Source organism: Symphodus melops, assembly GCF_947650265.1.
Source record: "Symphodus melops genome assembly, chromosome: 17".
NCBI classification, from domain to species: Eukaryota; Metazoa; Chordata; class Actinopteri; order Labriformes; family Labridae; genus Symphodus; species Symphodus melops.
The window spans coordinates 20,285,109-20,300,381 of NC_136707.1; the positions used below are offsets into that span (position 1 = coordinate 20,285,109).

At 39.5% G+C, this 15,273-nt stretch overlaps 1 protein-coding gene and 1 long non-coding RNA gene across 2 annotated transcripts in view; one reads left to right on the forward strand and one right to left on the reverse strand.

The window, feature by feature from the left end:
* The window catches only part of LOC306837630 (nuclear GTPase SLIP-GC-like), a 96,664-nt gene extending 83,621 nt beyond the window's left edge, over window positions 1-13,043 (forward strand). Inside the window, exons 21-22 of the mRNA XM_079365374.1 lie at window positions 12,811-12,841; window positions 12,963-13,043. Of these exons, the coding sequence (XP_079221500.1) occupies window positions 12,811-12,841; window positions 12,963-12,989 (58 nt within the window). The 3' untranslated portion in view covers window positions 12,990-13,043. The remainder of the gene's footprint in view (window positions 1-12,810; window positions 12,842-12,962) is intronic.
* Window positions 4,110-6,068, reverse strand: LOC306837635. Its single transcript, XR_013780984.1, has 2 exons — window positions 5,601-6,068; window positions 4,110-4,688 (listed from the first exon to the last, which is right to left on the reverse strand). It is a non-coding gene; the product is annotated as an uncharacterized lncRNA (long non-coding RNA).
* Window positions 13,044-15,273: the final 2,230 nt, after the last annotated feature.

Sequence of the window (15,273 nt, forward strand, 5' to 3'; positions counted from 1 at the left end):
TATCTGGTTAGTTTTCATGCTCTCTAAAAGGTGTGACAAGATGTCTGAACTTTAATGTCAGGCCTTCCTTTTTAAAATAAGAACATGTGTTCCTTCTTCTAAAGTACAGTATGTCTACAGGAGGGATTTCTGTCCTGTAGTTTCCTCTCTGCTCGCAGCTCCCTGTCCTGCTGCAGCAACGCCAACCGTTCCCCTAGAGGAATTTCGAAGAAGATGTCATGGACGTCATAAAGGGCTGCGCGTAACTGAGGCGGGGAAAAAGGATGCACATAAAAACACAGAGCATGATTGACCTCTTCTGGACACAAACAGTCAGTGCACATTAATACCTGGGCTCTCACTCTCTCCTGCAGGGAGCGGTCTTGTGGCGAGCAGGTGCCTCTCAGAAGAGAGTCACCTGCAAATGAACATCTTAAGTTAGCCAGCCCCAGAGTGGCATCACTTTCAAAGCAGCTGGGGGGGACAATCTTTCAAAACAGCTGGGGAAGTGTAAGACTGGTTGTCTAATAGGGATCACTCTGCTAAACCACCTGGTGTACGAAGAAAATGTAGTTATTATGTCCCCCAGCACTGTAGGGTTCCAGCAGTTGTTGGATATATGCTGAAAGTATGGGGATGAGTTTGATGTTCAGTACAATGCAAAAAAGAGTGTTGCATTGGTTTGTAGGACTATGGAGGATCAGAAGCTGCACTTCCCAATGTTTTACCTGTCAGGGCAATGCATCTGTGTATCCAACTGTACAAAATATCTTGGGCACATCATTACTGACAAGATGGAAGTTGATGCTGACATGTACAGGCAAAGACGAATGTTGTATGTCCAAGCGAACATGTTAGTAAGGAAATTCCATTACTGCTCTGATGATGTAAAAGTGAACTTGTTTCGTGTTCACTGCACCCCTATGTATGCAGCCCCATTACAAAAAAGGAGACCATGCGCAAACTGAAAGTAGCATACAATGATTGTTTGAGGACACTGCTGAAGAAGCCCAGGAGCAGCAATGCTAGTAAGCTTTTTTGTGAATTGAGATTATGCTGTTTACAGGCCCTCTTGAGGAACCTGATGTTTAAGTTCATGTGTCGACTTGATGAGTCACAAAACTGGATTATTCTGAGGCTCACAAGGCCCAGGTGTAGCTCGGTCCAATATCAATCACATCTATGGAAGCATTGGTATGAGTGCCTTTTAAGACTCTTGTGAAAAAGGTTTTTTTTTGTTTTTGTGTATATGTTTATGTAACTGTTTTTTAATATACTATATATCTTCCTATTGGGCTTAGAGCCTGTAATAGTTTATATATGATGGTGCATTCAAATCAACAGTAATAAACAGTTACTAAAGTTAATAAACAGAGAAGGTAGGCAGCACGACTCGAGGGACGAGGGTCTTACACCTCAACTTTCCCTGAGAGCTGAACTACCGTACTGCAGCTAGTAGGAGTGTAAACTTCACAAAGCAAAAACAGATGGTACTAAAAGAGCAACACGGCTGCAAAGAAACTGCAAGTTGTCGACTGAATTAAATGTTATTAGACAACAATAAGATGTTACAAACAGAAACTAGCAAATGCAAAAAAAAAAGGTCCCCAGCAAGTATATGTCAGTTCATAGGTTCACTCATAGATTATATTATATAAATGCATCAGAGGTTGTTGCTTATTTCCATCTCAAATGACCATCTTGACTGTTGACTTTTCTCCTTCAAGACACAGTTTAAAACCTTGTTTGAATGAAATACAATCATTGGTCTGATAAATCATATCATTTACTACTTAGACTGCAGACGCCACATTTGATGTCTATGGTGGCTTAATAAGAAAACATAGACTGTAATTCGACAAATGCAATGTCATGTCAAACTAAATGTAGTCCTTTAAGTAGTGAGTCTGTGATGACTTGTGTGTGGTCTTTATTTTACATCGTAAACTTTACTTTCTTTAAGAGTCACATACAGTATGTTTCTTGTACCAAAAGTTTATGTAAATCCTGATCAGGTCACATCTGGATTTAACTACGCAGCTTAGAGCCAGATGTCCATAGAAGTCTCAGTGTAATTCAATCATTCTTCCTTGATGCTCTACCTTCAGGAGTAACCTGAGGAGTTATCTCAAGAAAATTAATATTTTTTTTATAGATGATCCAATAAAAGATGCATTAGAACAACATAATCTGGTATAATAGAGTATGTTAGGTCTGATACTATGTTATTTGTTGTTCCTAAGTAGTAAAAAAAACTGTGTTGGCTATTTCTTCTAACATAGACACATTACGTTATGATTAACATACAGTATATAGTTTAATTGTATGAACATGAAATGTTTTCTCTTTGATTACAGGCTGACGTTAAAGCAAAGGTGTGCGTAGGGCTTGAAGAAAACTTGAACTGTGCATTAGAGAATCTCTCTGAGCCCATGTTAAAGTCCTATAGCACTTTTTTGACGTGCCTCGAGGAGGGTGTTGAAAAATCCAATAGCTCGAGGGAAACTGTCTTGAAGTCCTTCTTATATCCCGTATGTATTTGAATATTTTGTTCCTTTATGCAAACCTTTGATTTTTCCCTTGATATTTAAAAGTTAATCATTGAATGTTTGTCTTTGTTTTTTTTTTTGTTTCAGAAAAGAGTAAACGGAAGTGCTTTTCACAGTAGATTGAAGTCCATTGTCGGAAACAATGGCGTCTGTTGTGTTCTAAAAGCTTATACTTCTCCGGCCAGTAGGGGGCATAGTGGGGCAGTTGCTGCTCTAGAGAGATATAGAGTGAGAGAGAAGAAAAAGAAAAGGAATGTGTTGAGAAGAATGTGCGCCGACATTAAAGAAAGTTAAACGAAGTCCTCTGTTCGTGATGCTTTAAGTTTGCCTGACAAATACACAACAAATTGGCGACGAGGATGGCCGTGGCTTCTACTCCTTTGCCTCCCTCATTCCTACAATGTCCGGGAGAACCTACGATGCCGTTTGGAACGTGGCTAAAGATGTTCGAAAACTACCTGCTAGTGATTGACCAGTGGGTGTGGACTGTAGCTGTTTCCGTTCTACGTTCGTGAAGCTTTTTTACGGCCCTCATGGGCGCTGTCATCTTGGAATTTTGCAACCAGAGTCTGCGCAGTAGGGTCCGGCGGGAGGAGCCCTGGCAACACGCCCCGCCCACTTTGCGTACCGCTCTGATAGCTTACGCAGCCCAGCTACGCCAAGAACTTAAGAATCTTTACGGAGAGAAATTCATCTACCGACCATAAACGTGAGTACAAAACCACCATATATTTCAAGTCAAATATCTAAACGTAGTTCATTCAGAAACTAAGAAAATCACACTTTTTATATTAATTATTGAATCTAAACGTTTTTTCGTGTCCTGTATATTGCTACTGGATGCCTTGAATTTCCCTCAGGATCTATCTATCTATCTATCTATCTATCTATCTATCTATCTATCTATCTTCTTTAACTGTGTGGGTTATTAAACCTTTTATTTTTGGCAAAAAACGAACTAAAACTATTTTAAGCTAAGTTAGCAACATAAGCTGTGTACAGATCTAACATATGCTGGTGAAAGTATGTTATATGATAGAAAGTAGTGGTGCACATAGTACTAAAGTTATATCTGCTGTCAGTAGTTACTTCAGTTCTATGTACATTTACAGAGTCTATGTGTTTCTGTGCATAACTGTGGAGCTGGTAAATGAATCTGTTTCATTAAGGTTTCTGCTTGTATGGACATTTTCTCTGGTTCTTTTCCTTGTCTAAGATGTTTATCTCATTGTTTTTTTATTATCCTCATTTTAGACACAAGGAAGAAGAAAGATGGCTGATACAGACACCCCTGCCTGCTCACCTGATGGTCTCCCTTACTTCTCCTCTCGGTGAACACCTTTGGACTGTGGAAGGAAGAGAGCATGCAAACTCCTCACAGAGAGACTCCTGTCAGACAGGGATTCAAACCAGTAACCTCCTCACTTTTATAACTGAACCATCATTCCCACTATGTGTTATAAATCAAATAAAGTATTCATTGATTTGAACCTTTTCTCTCCTGTTTTAAGCTGTAAAAACATAGAATGTCTCATGTTCTTGTAGGGCAATGACAGAAGTCACAGCTGGGAAACAATCAGCTTTAAAAGTACTTCAACACTCGAGTGCTGAACATTTAATGCAGGTTAGTGTTAAAGACAGCATGCACATAAAGACAGTAGAGTGGTATGATACAGACACGACTGAGAAGGCAATTACATTATTATATTTTATTCAATCACATGAAATGTAACACAAGTCTTGTAACTTTAACAAATACAGATTGTGCTTAAAAACATAGTGTGGTATTTTAAGCTACTTTCTTTCACTTGATTGTTCAGTTAGATGAATGTAGTATTTAAGGTTTTTGTGGGTTATACAGGTTTGAAAGAGGCAAATGAATGCACAGTATGTTAAAGTTAAAGCAGATTAATCTAAAAATAACAAAAACAAAATGTGGCTTATAAGAAAAACCTCGGTATTAAACAGCCTCTGTTTTCTTCCGTTCATCTTTTGAATGAATTGTCAAACATTGCTCAGGATGTGCGAGCTGCGTCCTCTGTGGCTCAGGCGCGACACTCGGCCCACTGTTTCACATCAGACCGCTGTCCAGTGTAAGATCAGACCAAACGCCCTGGAAAGAGAAGCAGTGGTCAGGTCCTGCAATCCTCCGAGGACGAGCTGGAAGAGAGAGAGAGAGAGAGAGAGAGAGAGAGAGACATGAGAAAAAGGAAATCCTCAGTTTAATGTATAATATGTTGGTGAAAACAGGGAAATACCTATTAAAAGACATAAAATCTTCATTAATGATTATAGATGCAAAATAAGAAACATTAATATATAATTTTGTGAGAAACGTGATCTTTATGCCTTCTTTTATTGAGCCTGTCTGTCTCCTAACCACTATAACAAGCAGCCGGTTTTTGTAGTCTGTGTCAGGTTTTGTCAAGTTATAACACCATTTATTAATAAGCGTCATTAAATGTACAACATGATCAACATGTGATTATTGGATTGGTAGTGTGTGTGTGTAAACTCATGCTGAATATTTGGCATTTTTAAGCAGCGTGATGCTCGGTTAATATTATATTACACCACCGCTGATTGTTTGCGTTCACGTTTCTGTCAGTCTCTTAAATCAGACAGAAGTTATATTAGATCAGAGCTTACTTTAGTTTTATCCTGATATCTAGAGAAATATTCTCCCTCATTATACAGTATTATAAATATCAGGCTGCATGGTGACATGTTAATCTCTGTATAACACACTCTTTACACAGACTGTAAACATGTACACTTACTTTTTTAAAAACCTTACCTGACATATTTACTGAAACATAACTGTACAGTCAATGAACGGCATCTATGAGCTGATTTTAATTACCATGTTTTTTATTTTAAATACAATTCCACTCACAAAAACGATATAACAATATCAAGAAACATATCATGTCAGTTATTAGGTTTGCTCATATTAATGTAAAATAAAAAGATAAATCATACCTGATAAGTAAACTAGCTTAGCCTGCTAATATGTTAGCTCGCTCGATAGCGCTTTAAGCAATGACACATAAATCAAACTTTATTACTTACTGTAAAAACTGCAAAGATCCCTTAGAGTCCACAGGTCCGTGACATTAGTTTACTGCAGAAAAAACAGCTTTCACCAGCTCAAAAAAGACGAAATAACTGAACAGAAAAGCTCCGTGTCGTCTCGGCTTCACTTCACGACGTAACTGCTTATTTACCAAGAGCGCTACGCAAGATCCGCGGCTGTCAATCATCGCCATGTGTGACGTCAAATCCCGTTTTTTAACCTCAAATAACTTATTTAAAACAAACTTCACAGAAAAATGAGCACTTGAACACCATGTAGGGTGATAATATCTAATGATCACAGCAGAGTTTAGGTCTGGAAAAAAATTATGTGACGAGTATTTTAACTTAACAGTTTGACCCAAGTCCCGTCTGTTATCATTGAGGAGGCGGGGTTTATGACCTATACTGCAGCCAGTCAGTAGGGGGCGATCTAAAAAAAAAAGCTTCACTTCACAGGGGACCTTGTCCCGTCCATTATTTTTACAGTCTATGTGATTGACGTGGAAGGAGCCAAGTGGCCTGATGCCCGAAAGCGTGCTGTATTGCTACACAGCGTCGGAAGCGAAGCACAGAGGGTTAGGGTTAGACTCAAACACTCAACGGGCACGTAAATGCTACAGATGTGACTCAGATAAGCACCTTGCAAATTCACCGAACTGTCCTGCTGCAAATAAAACATGTAAATCATGTGGAAAGACTGGGCACTTTGCTAAAGTGTGCCGTTCAGGTCAAAAACATGAGGTGAAGGAGATTGTTATCCCAGAGCTGACTGTGCTGTATCTGAAAGATGCTGTGCCACTAGAGAGAAAAATTCTGTGCACAATAGAATTAGGTTTACCTACCAATATGCAGCCATTTAAGATGATAGTGGACACTGGATCTTCAGTGTCATTGCTTCCTGCTTGTGTTTATTGGAGCTCATTCAGTCACATCCCGCTAAAACGCACAGACATTCCTCTAGTCACCTACTCGAGGCAGAGAATCCCAGTACTTGGCTGTCTGAACATCACTGCATTTCATGACGGATGTTCTGCTCCAGCCACTTTCTTCATTGTAAAGTCAGGTTCGCTGCTGCTGGGGTTGGACTTAGTTGAGGCACTGGAAATTATGATTGTGGGAAGGAAAGTAGTACCGAAAGCAGAGTTGATGGTTAAGGAGATAACTGTTCAACCAGCAACTGCAACTGCACCTCCACCTGACACTACAGCCTTGCCTCTGTCTACCATGGGCTGTGTGAAAGACTTTGTACACAAAGTCAAAGTGAGAGATGATGTGAAACCTGTGCAACAAAAGTTAAGGCGGTTACCTTTCTCCGTCAGAGATACTGTTTCTGCAGAATTAAAGCGCCTGCTGGATGCTGACATCATCGAGAGGATTGATGCATCTCCCTGGGTGTCCCCAATTGTGGTGACTCAACGCAAGAACTCAGAAAGAATACGGATGTGTACTGATCTCAGAGAGCCCAACAAAGCTGTAGTGACTGATTGTTACCCTATTCCACACATTGAGGAGCTCTTTTCAGAGCTCAGAGGAGCATCTGTGTTCTCAACCATTGACCTTGCAAATGCTTACTATCAGGTCCCTCTGCATGAGGACAGCAGAGACCTGACTGCTTTTATAACACATGAAGGGCTCTTCAGATATAAGCGAGTTTGTTTTGGGCTAGCATCAGCACCGTCAGCATTTCAGAAAATGATGTCCATTGTGCTGAAAGATCTGCCTGGGGTTCAAGCATATCTTGATGACATCATTGTTTTCTCATCTTGCCGTGCTGATCATGAAACACGCCTGAAAGCTGTACTGTACAGACTACAGGAATCTGGACTGCGTCTGAATACTGAAAAATGCAAATTCTACCAAAATAAGCTGACTTACCTGGGGCACACCATAAGTAGGGATGGTCTGCTGCCGACTGATGACCACATTACAGCTATTCGTGATGCACCTGCACCCAGTGATACTGCATCTCTCAGGTCCTTCCTGGGCCTGACATCCTGGTACGCCAAGTTCATACAAAACTATGCAACTGTTGTGGAACCAATGAGAGATGTGTTGCGCACCGCTACATTTCAATGGACTGATAACGCCCAGCGCAGCTTTCAGCAGGTCAAACAGCTAATTACTGAAAGTCCAGCGCTGGCCCTTTTTGATCCCTCACTGCCCATCATCGTGTCCACAGACGCCTCAGACTATGGCATAGGTGGTGTCCTCACCCAGATGCATCCAGACAACTCCGAAAGGACAGTGGCTTTTGCTTCTCGCTCTCTGAGTACAGCTGAGAGGAAATACTCAGTGGTAGAAAAAGAAGCGTTGGCCTGTGTCTGGGCTACAGAGCGTTGGAGGACTTACTTATGGGGGACAAAGTTCACTTTACAAACTGATCACCAGGCTTTAACCACACTACTGATGACAAAAGGCATGGGGAGAGCTGGCATGAGGATAGCACGGTGGTCTGCCAGACTGCTCTGCTTCAACTATGATATTGTTTACAGACCTGGTGCTCAGAATCATGCAGCAGACTGCCTTTCCCGCTTGCCGCTGCCAAACAACCAAGAGTGCTCTTCAGAAATGGAACCGGAGACTGTTGCTGCCATCTCCACCCTCCTGACTGCCATTCCTATATCTGACTTCAAAAAGGTCTGTTCCTCCTGCCCAGAACTACGTCAGCTGCGCAGCTACATGGCGAAAGGGTGGCCTGCATCATCCAAAGGCCTGCCTATAGACATGTTGCCTTATTATCAGGTCAGAAACGAATTGTCTGTACACGACTCACTTGTTCTGAGAGGGGGTCACAGAATGGTGGTGCCAGTAAGTGTGCGTTCTCACATGGTACACCTGGCACATGAGAGCCACCAAGGCATTGTTCGTACTAAACAGAGACTGAGAGACTTGTATTGGTGGCCTAAGATGGATGCACTGGTGCAGTCTGTTATTGCAACATGTGTGTCATGTCAGCTGAATGATAAATCAACAAAGACAGCTCCTGCTCCGATGACACCAGTTCCTTTACCTGATGGTCCTTGGCAAAAGCTTGGACTGGACATTGTTGGCCCATTTGAGACTGGTCCTGCGGACTGCAAGTTTGCTATTACCATGGTGGACTACTATTCAAAGTGGCCAGAGGTGTGTTTTGCTCCACAGTGCACTGCGGCTACAGTGATTGCCTTCATGAGGTCAGTGTTTAGCCAAAAAGGAAACCCGATATCGGTGGTGACTGATAATGGTCCACAGCTTACCTCCTCAGAACTGTTCTCTTTCATGAAAGAACGAGATATCCAACACATCAGGACCACAATTTATCACCCGGAAGGAAACGGGGCAGTAGAGAGAATGAACAGAGTGTTAAAAGAAACCATTCTTACTGCAGAGAGAGTGAAAGCTCCTTGGAAAACCCATGTCACCGAGTTTCTTCAAGTTTATAGAGCTACACCACATGCAACCACAGGAACATCACCTTTTGAGCTCATGTACGGAAGAAAGATGAGAACAAAGCTCACTATCCAGCCAACACTCACTGTTGTTCAGGATAAACCACTGAGAGACAGAGTTGCAAAGAAACAGTTACACATGAAAACATATACGGACATGAAGAGACATGCCAAGACTCCTAAACTGCACCCAGGGAGCCTTGTGCGTGTGAGAAACCCCCTGCACACCAAGAAAGGAAGGTCCAAGTTCAGTGAACCTCTTAAAGTGACAAAACAGAAGGGACATCACAGCTACACCTTGAATGACGGGAAGACTTGGGATGCATCACGCCTGTCTGTACTGCCGGAGACCTTTGTTCCTATAGCAGAAGAACCTGAGCCTCCAGAACCTGCTATGTGTGACAGCACACAGAATAGGAGCCAACGCAGTAGAAAACAGCCAGCTTGGATTAAAGACTATGTCACTTGAGCATACTGTATGTGAGGGACATAAGTGTTCATAAAACTAAAATAACTACTGCTAATTGTTATGTGAAGTTACATGCAGGTTATAATAACTACAGAAGATGTTGATATGTTCAGGTTATAACTACAGAGCTTACTAGTTGTGGTAAGAAAAACATTTTGATAATACCCCACGTTATTTTGAGGTAAGTGGAATGCTTTTAAGAAAGGGGGAAATGTTGTGTTCTAAAAGCTTATACTTCTCCGGCCAGTAGGGGGCATAGTGGGACAGTTGCTGCTCTAGAGAGATATAGAGTGAGAGAGAAGAAAAAGAAAAGGAATGTGTTGAGAAGAATGTGCGCCGACATTAAAGAAAGTTAAACGAAGTCCTCTGTTCGTGATGCTTTAAGTTTGCCTGACAAATACACAACAGCGTCTCCAAACCTAAAAAAGGGAAACCACAAAACCTTAATGAGAAATTAGCTTCAAAGCTGATGGAGAGCATCGATGAGGAATTTAGAAAGACCTTCCCGTAAGAAGTTATTAAACTAGGTCTAGACAATACCTCTTTAAAAAATACAGCTATAACAATAATAACAATAATGTTTCAGAAATGAATCAACATGTGAACCATTTCACGGGGCCATCAGTTCCTTTTCACTCGGCACAAAGACTCTGGTTGAAAAGTACAAAAAGCACAAAGGTGTGCAGCTGCAACTGGAATTTCTCAGGACAGAGGTAAGAGACAGTGATGGTAACGTCTCATCTAATAGTTTTGTTTTAAGCTTATTGTGGGAGCCAAGTTGCATTCATACGTGTTAAAATAACTAAGAAGCAATCAGTAATTTTGTTTGAAAGTTCATCTTTTATTTATGGGATATTATTGTAGAAGTTCACTTAAGAGTCAGTTAAAAGTAATTTGATTAAATTCGTCAGGATTTAATAAGGTACTTTTCTGTAAAGTTAAAAACAGTATTACTGTTAGAGCAGTGAGGTAGATTACTGTCTGTATCAAGTACGGACCGAGCCGCATGGATTTCTTACCGTAGTATAGTTTATTGATTAGGAGAACTTAACTTTGAACCCTCCTGTGAGATCCTCTTCAACTGAACATACACGAGGAATTCCAAGGCTGTTTTAATCTTCAACCCACCACTCTTATTATCAAGGTAAAGGAGACCCAACTCAAGAGGGAGCACATCAGTCCTGTTAGTGTCCCTTCACTGGCTCCAAATACAATTCAGAATCGATTTTCAGATTACTTTGTTTGTTTTTAAAGCAATGAATGGCGTAGCCCCCCAATACATTACTGACCTCCTCAGGCCATACTCCTCATGGAGCCCCCTTAGATCATCAGACAGCCCCTAAACTGTGGAACAGACTCCCTCTTCCCATCAGGTCTACATCCTCTACTGACTCTTTTGAGCCCCCTCTCTAGACGTAGTTTTTTGTGTTAGCGTGTTAGTCTTCTGATCCTGAATAGGTGGTTCTTTCAGGTTTCAGTTGTTGTTCTCATTATCTCTTCTATTTATACTATCATATTTTCTTTTGGGTTTTTTGTGGATATTCTGATGCTCTGTAAAGTGTTTCTTTAATGTATTGTACAGCAATTTGGTCAGCTGTGACAGTTTTTCGATGTGCTTTATAAATAAATGTGCTTGACTTGACTCAACAACGAGGTGAGCAAATCAACTGAAACACGTTCCTGATTGACATATTGAACAAAGGAAACATTTAAGAAAGAAGCCAAATAAAATTATTTTTCTTTGTTATTATTGTTGATATTCCTTTCTTATGTAGAACACCATCAGTAAGGCCCATGTTAGCATTGCAGATGTATATATGTTTTTATGTTTTTTATCTTCTGTTGTAGGAAGAAAAAATGAAGACAAAACTCGACAAAACCATCCGAGAGCGTAAGAAAGAAATCTACAACAGCCTGCTGACAACAATTGAGGAAACCATGGATGATTGCTATCAAGGTAAAACAAAAGATTTGGTCATATGAAACTTTACACCAAATAAATAAATGTCATTAATGTGCATTTATGACCATTTTCTGTTTTTCTGTAGATGCACAACAATGTAAAGGCAAAGGCTCTCTGAATGCCATGAGGGAGATCATTGAGAAGCATGTTGGTGCCAAGGTCGACATGTTTGAGGAGGCTAAAAATACAATGTTGTTAAATCTGGAAAAACTAATGGTTTGTCATATGTCATAATTCACCCTACAATACATTTTATGAGTGTTATGAAGTAAAACACATTGTGGTGCACATCTTAATCTTGATTTATGATTCTATATTTATATTCACATCAAGGTTTTTTTTTCATTTAAGTGGAATGTGCATCAATCCTGAGAAACTTTGTTTGACTGCAGTTATACAAACATGCAGGTTCTTGTTAAAAATTAAGACAAACACAAAAGCTTTTGGTCTGTGTAGACTTTTTTTCTTTATGTTAATTCATGTATCATCTAGTAAATCCTAAAAAAGGTATGTTGGTTATAAGTGTAATATGTAAATAATATTTAAAATCATATTCAGGAGGACATCGAGGACACACTGATGGTAACGATGCTGAGGTCCATTAGCCTGTCGATCAATACAGATGATCAATCAGTTCCAGGTAAATGAATGTGAACAAGTGAACAAAACACCAGCGAAACGAGGACAACTTTGTATGTCAAAGTGGTTTGATTCTGATAAAATGCTTGATACATTTAAATTATGAATTCAGAATAAATAATCAATAATCATTTTTAATTGAGTTTTAGAAATATTTCACAAGTAATCCCAGTTTATGTGGACATATCCTGTCATTGTTATAGCACTGATGGCAACTGGTGAGAGGAAGGTACAGGAACATTATGTGTATCTTTTCCACCTTTAAACAGTTGTTTCAAAGGTTGATACAATAGAGAAAGTTCCAACATGGAGGAACATTTATCCGCCATCTCTTTAGGAACCCGATCGCCTGTTTTCTGCAGTATGTAACTTTAGGAGTTGGCCAAGGTTCATGTAAAGGGCAAACGACTTTCAGTGGGTGCCAAAGGGCACCAAACTGACATGTCTTACTTTAACACAGGAAGTGCACACCAACATTTAAAGAATTTTTTTTCAAGGTTGAAGTTTAATTTTTTGTTATTTAGATGTCAAAGAGGAGCTTGAGACGGTGACAAAATACTATAAAGACCTGAAGAAAATCCCACATAACGAAACATCACTAGTAAGGTAAAACATGTCTAAAAGTTGATAATGATCTGATTTTAAACTGTAAAATATGTAACGTATTTTTATAGCATTTGCTAACAATGCTTCTATTCACACCAGTGCTGATCAACCCGGCCCGTCGGCTGCACAGGTAAGTTTAAGTAAAACTCCTGATTAGAAGTTAACATTCTGGGAGACAATAAAATGGTAACATGAAAGTCATCAGTAGAATATCACAAGCGTCCTGTTTAACTCTCTTGTGGATATTTCAGGATTACTCGATGCAGAGAAACAGCTGAGGCCTGTTTAACCACTGAGGGTCCCACTGGGAACATGGAGAAGTAAAACGAGGCTTCTGGATATCAATCATTTGAGCTTTATTCACAAAGCACACATCTTTCATACAAATCAAAGTGCTTTACAGTGACTAAAAAACAAGAAGAAACATTAAATATAGGCAAGACAGGGTAGAAATAAAAATGTGTTTTGGATGGAGAGACAACTGCACACAAATAGTTAAATTATAAAAGATTAACAAGAAAGCATTACAGTAGGTCTAGCCTGCTTGTTATAAAATCGGCATTAGTTTACTTGTGTTGCTCAGAGAGAGAAACAGCCTCACTTTAGAAATGTTCTTTAAATGATAAAATGTTCTTTTTGTGATGGAGCAAACTTGGCTTAGAAAATAAAATCAGAATCAAATAAAATGCCAAGATTTCTTGCTGCTTGGGTTAAGAACAAGTGCGTTTGATGTAGGAGCCAGTTTCTCTCTCTGAGACTTTGAACCAAAAACGGTGAACAAAGTGAACGTGGAGGGTGTCAGTTCTGTTGCTCAATTCCTCAGTGTGTTAGCATCAACAAGATCAAAACAGTCACACCATCACATTGTACATACTGTAGGATACAGGTCAAAAGTTCATGTGCATGTTTTGCTGGCAGATACCAGACCTAACATTGATTATTTTCTCCATGAAGTAGGCAGCAAACTGTTGACATTTATAATCTGGAAGTTTAGCACTGTGGTTAACTGTGGGATTGAAAAGTGACTCAGTGGTACTGATTAGGTCTCAACCTTTTCATCAGATTGTTATTTTTGTTCTCTTTGAGTGGTATGTTAAGATGTTTGTTGTGAGTTTTATTCAATGAGATGTTGTTTTAGTGATAGGACAGTTTTACATTTGATCAATCGTGGCCTCAGGCCATAAATTGCAATGGGTGGTGGGATGGGGGGGATTCTTATCAGGGATGTTGAGCTTTTCATGTTTAAGTCTCAATTTAAGATTTGTTCCCCCATTGATTGGAGATAAATCATTTTCTACACAAATCAGAGAGGCTGTTACTCTTGGTTTTAGATTATGATGGTAATATGTGTTTCATACAATAATTGTGTTCCTTCAACACAAGAACTGCACTAAGGCAGAAACTGTTGGTCTGATTTGTGGACATACAGGTGTGGTTATTCATAAAACAGAACTGCATTACAGCTACAAAGACAGTCCTATAAAACCTGTTTATGAGTGACATTAAAATGAAATTAACAGAAGGCTAATAACTGTTGGCTGCACAACCCTTACACACCTGTAATTAAACTTAGTGAGAAGAACATCTCAGCCCAAATAACTTTGGACTTGAGCCACCAAGTAAACTCGTTTACTGTTTCTTCCACCAGACATCTCAAAACCTTCCAATAATCTCTGTTCATGATGTCCTTTGTAAAGAACATTTGAACTTCTTTCTGTGTCATTTGTTTGTGTGTTTTTGACTTTGATAATTTGTATTTGCTGAATGTTTACTATTAACATATTCATTTTTGCAGCATGTTCATTGCTTTTACAGCACCACTTCTCCATTGTATTTGTTTCCGATGTTTTTTTTTTTCAAGTGTCATGGATTCTGATTTTTCTGCCTGTTTGTGTTCAACTCATACTGTAGCAGCATCCGTAGCATTGTCTTTGTAACTTTGTAATATTACAGTTTCCTGACGTCAGACAACCACACACAAACCTACAGCAATAAACCTGTTTGTAGAAGGTGGCTCATCTTATATGCCGTACATATTGTAAGAGCAATCTTTTATCCTGGGTTTAACTTTTGGATGTGTTGTATAGTGAATAAACTGTTGTTGATAATTGAGTACACACATCAGAGTGGTTGTTGCTCTTGGTTTTAGATTGTGATGGCATTTTTTGTTTGATACAAGAGTTATTTTGCAGTAAGAACTGCACTGAGGCAGAAACTGTTGGTCTGCTTTGTGAACATATAATACAGGTGTGGTTCATCATAACAGATCTACGTTACAGCAACAAAGACACTCCTATAAAACCTGTTTATGAGTTACATTTACATACAGCTGGTGGATATAAGTTAATTGTTGACTGCACAACCCTTTCAAACGTTTCATTAAAGTCTATGAGAAGAACATCCCAGCCCAAATCACTTTGGACTTTAACCACTACATCTACCACTTAATCAAGTTTATAGAGGTATAAATAAAAATGTTCAAACTTTAAAACTCAGATAAAAGAATCCTACTGTCCAGAGTTAACCCTTTCACTGCTAGATGTTCATATTATTGCGCGTACG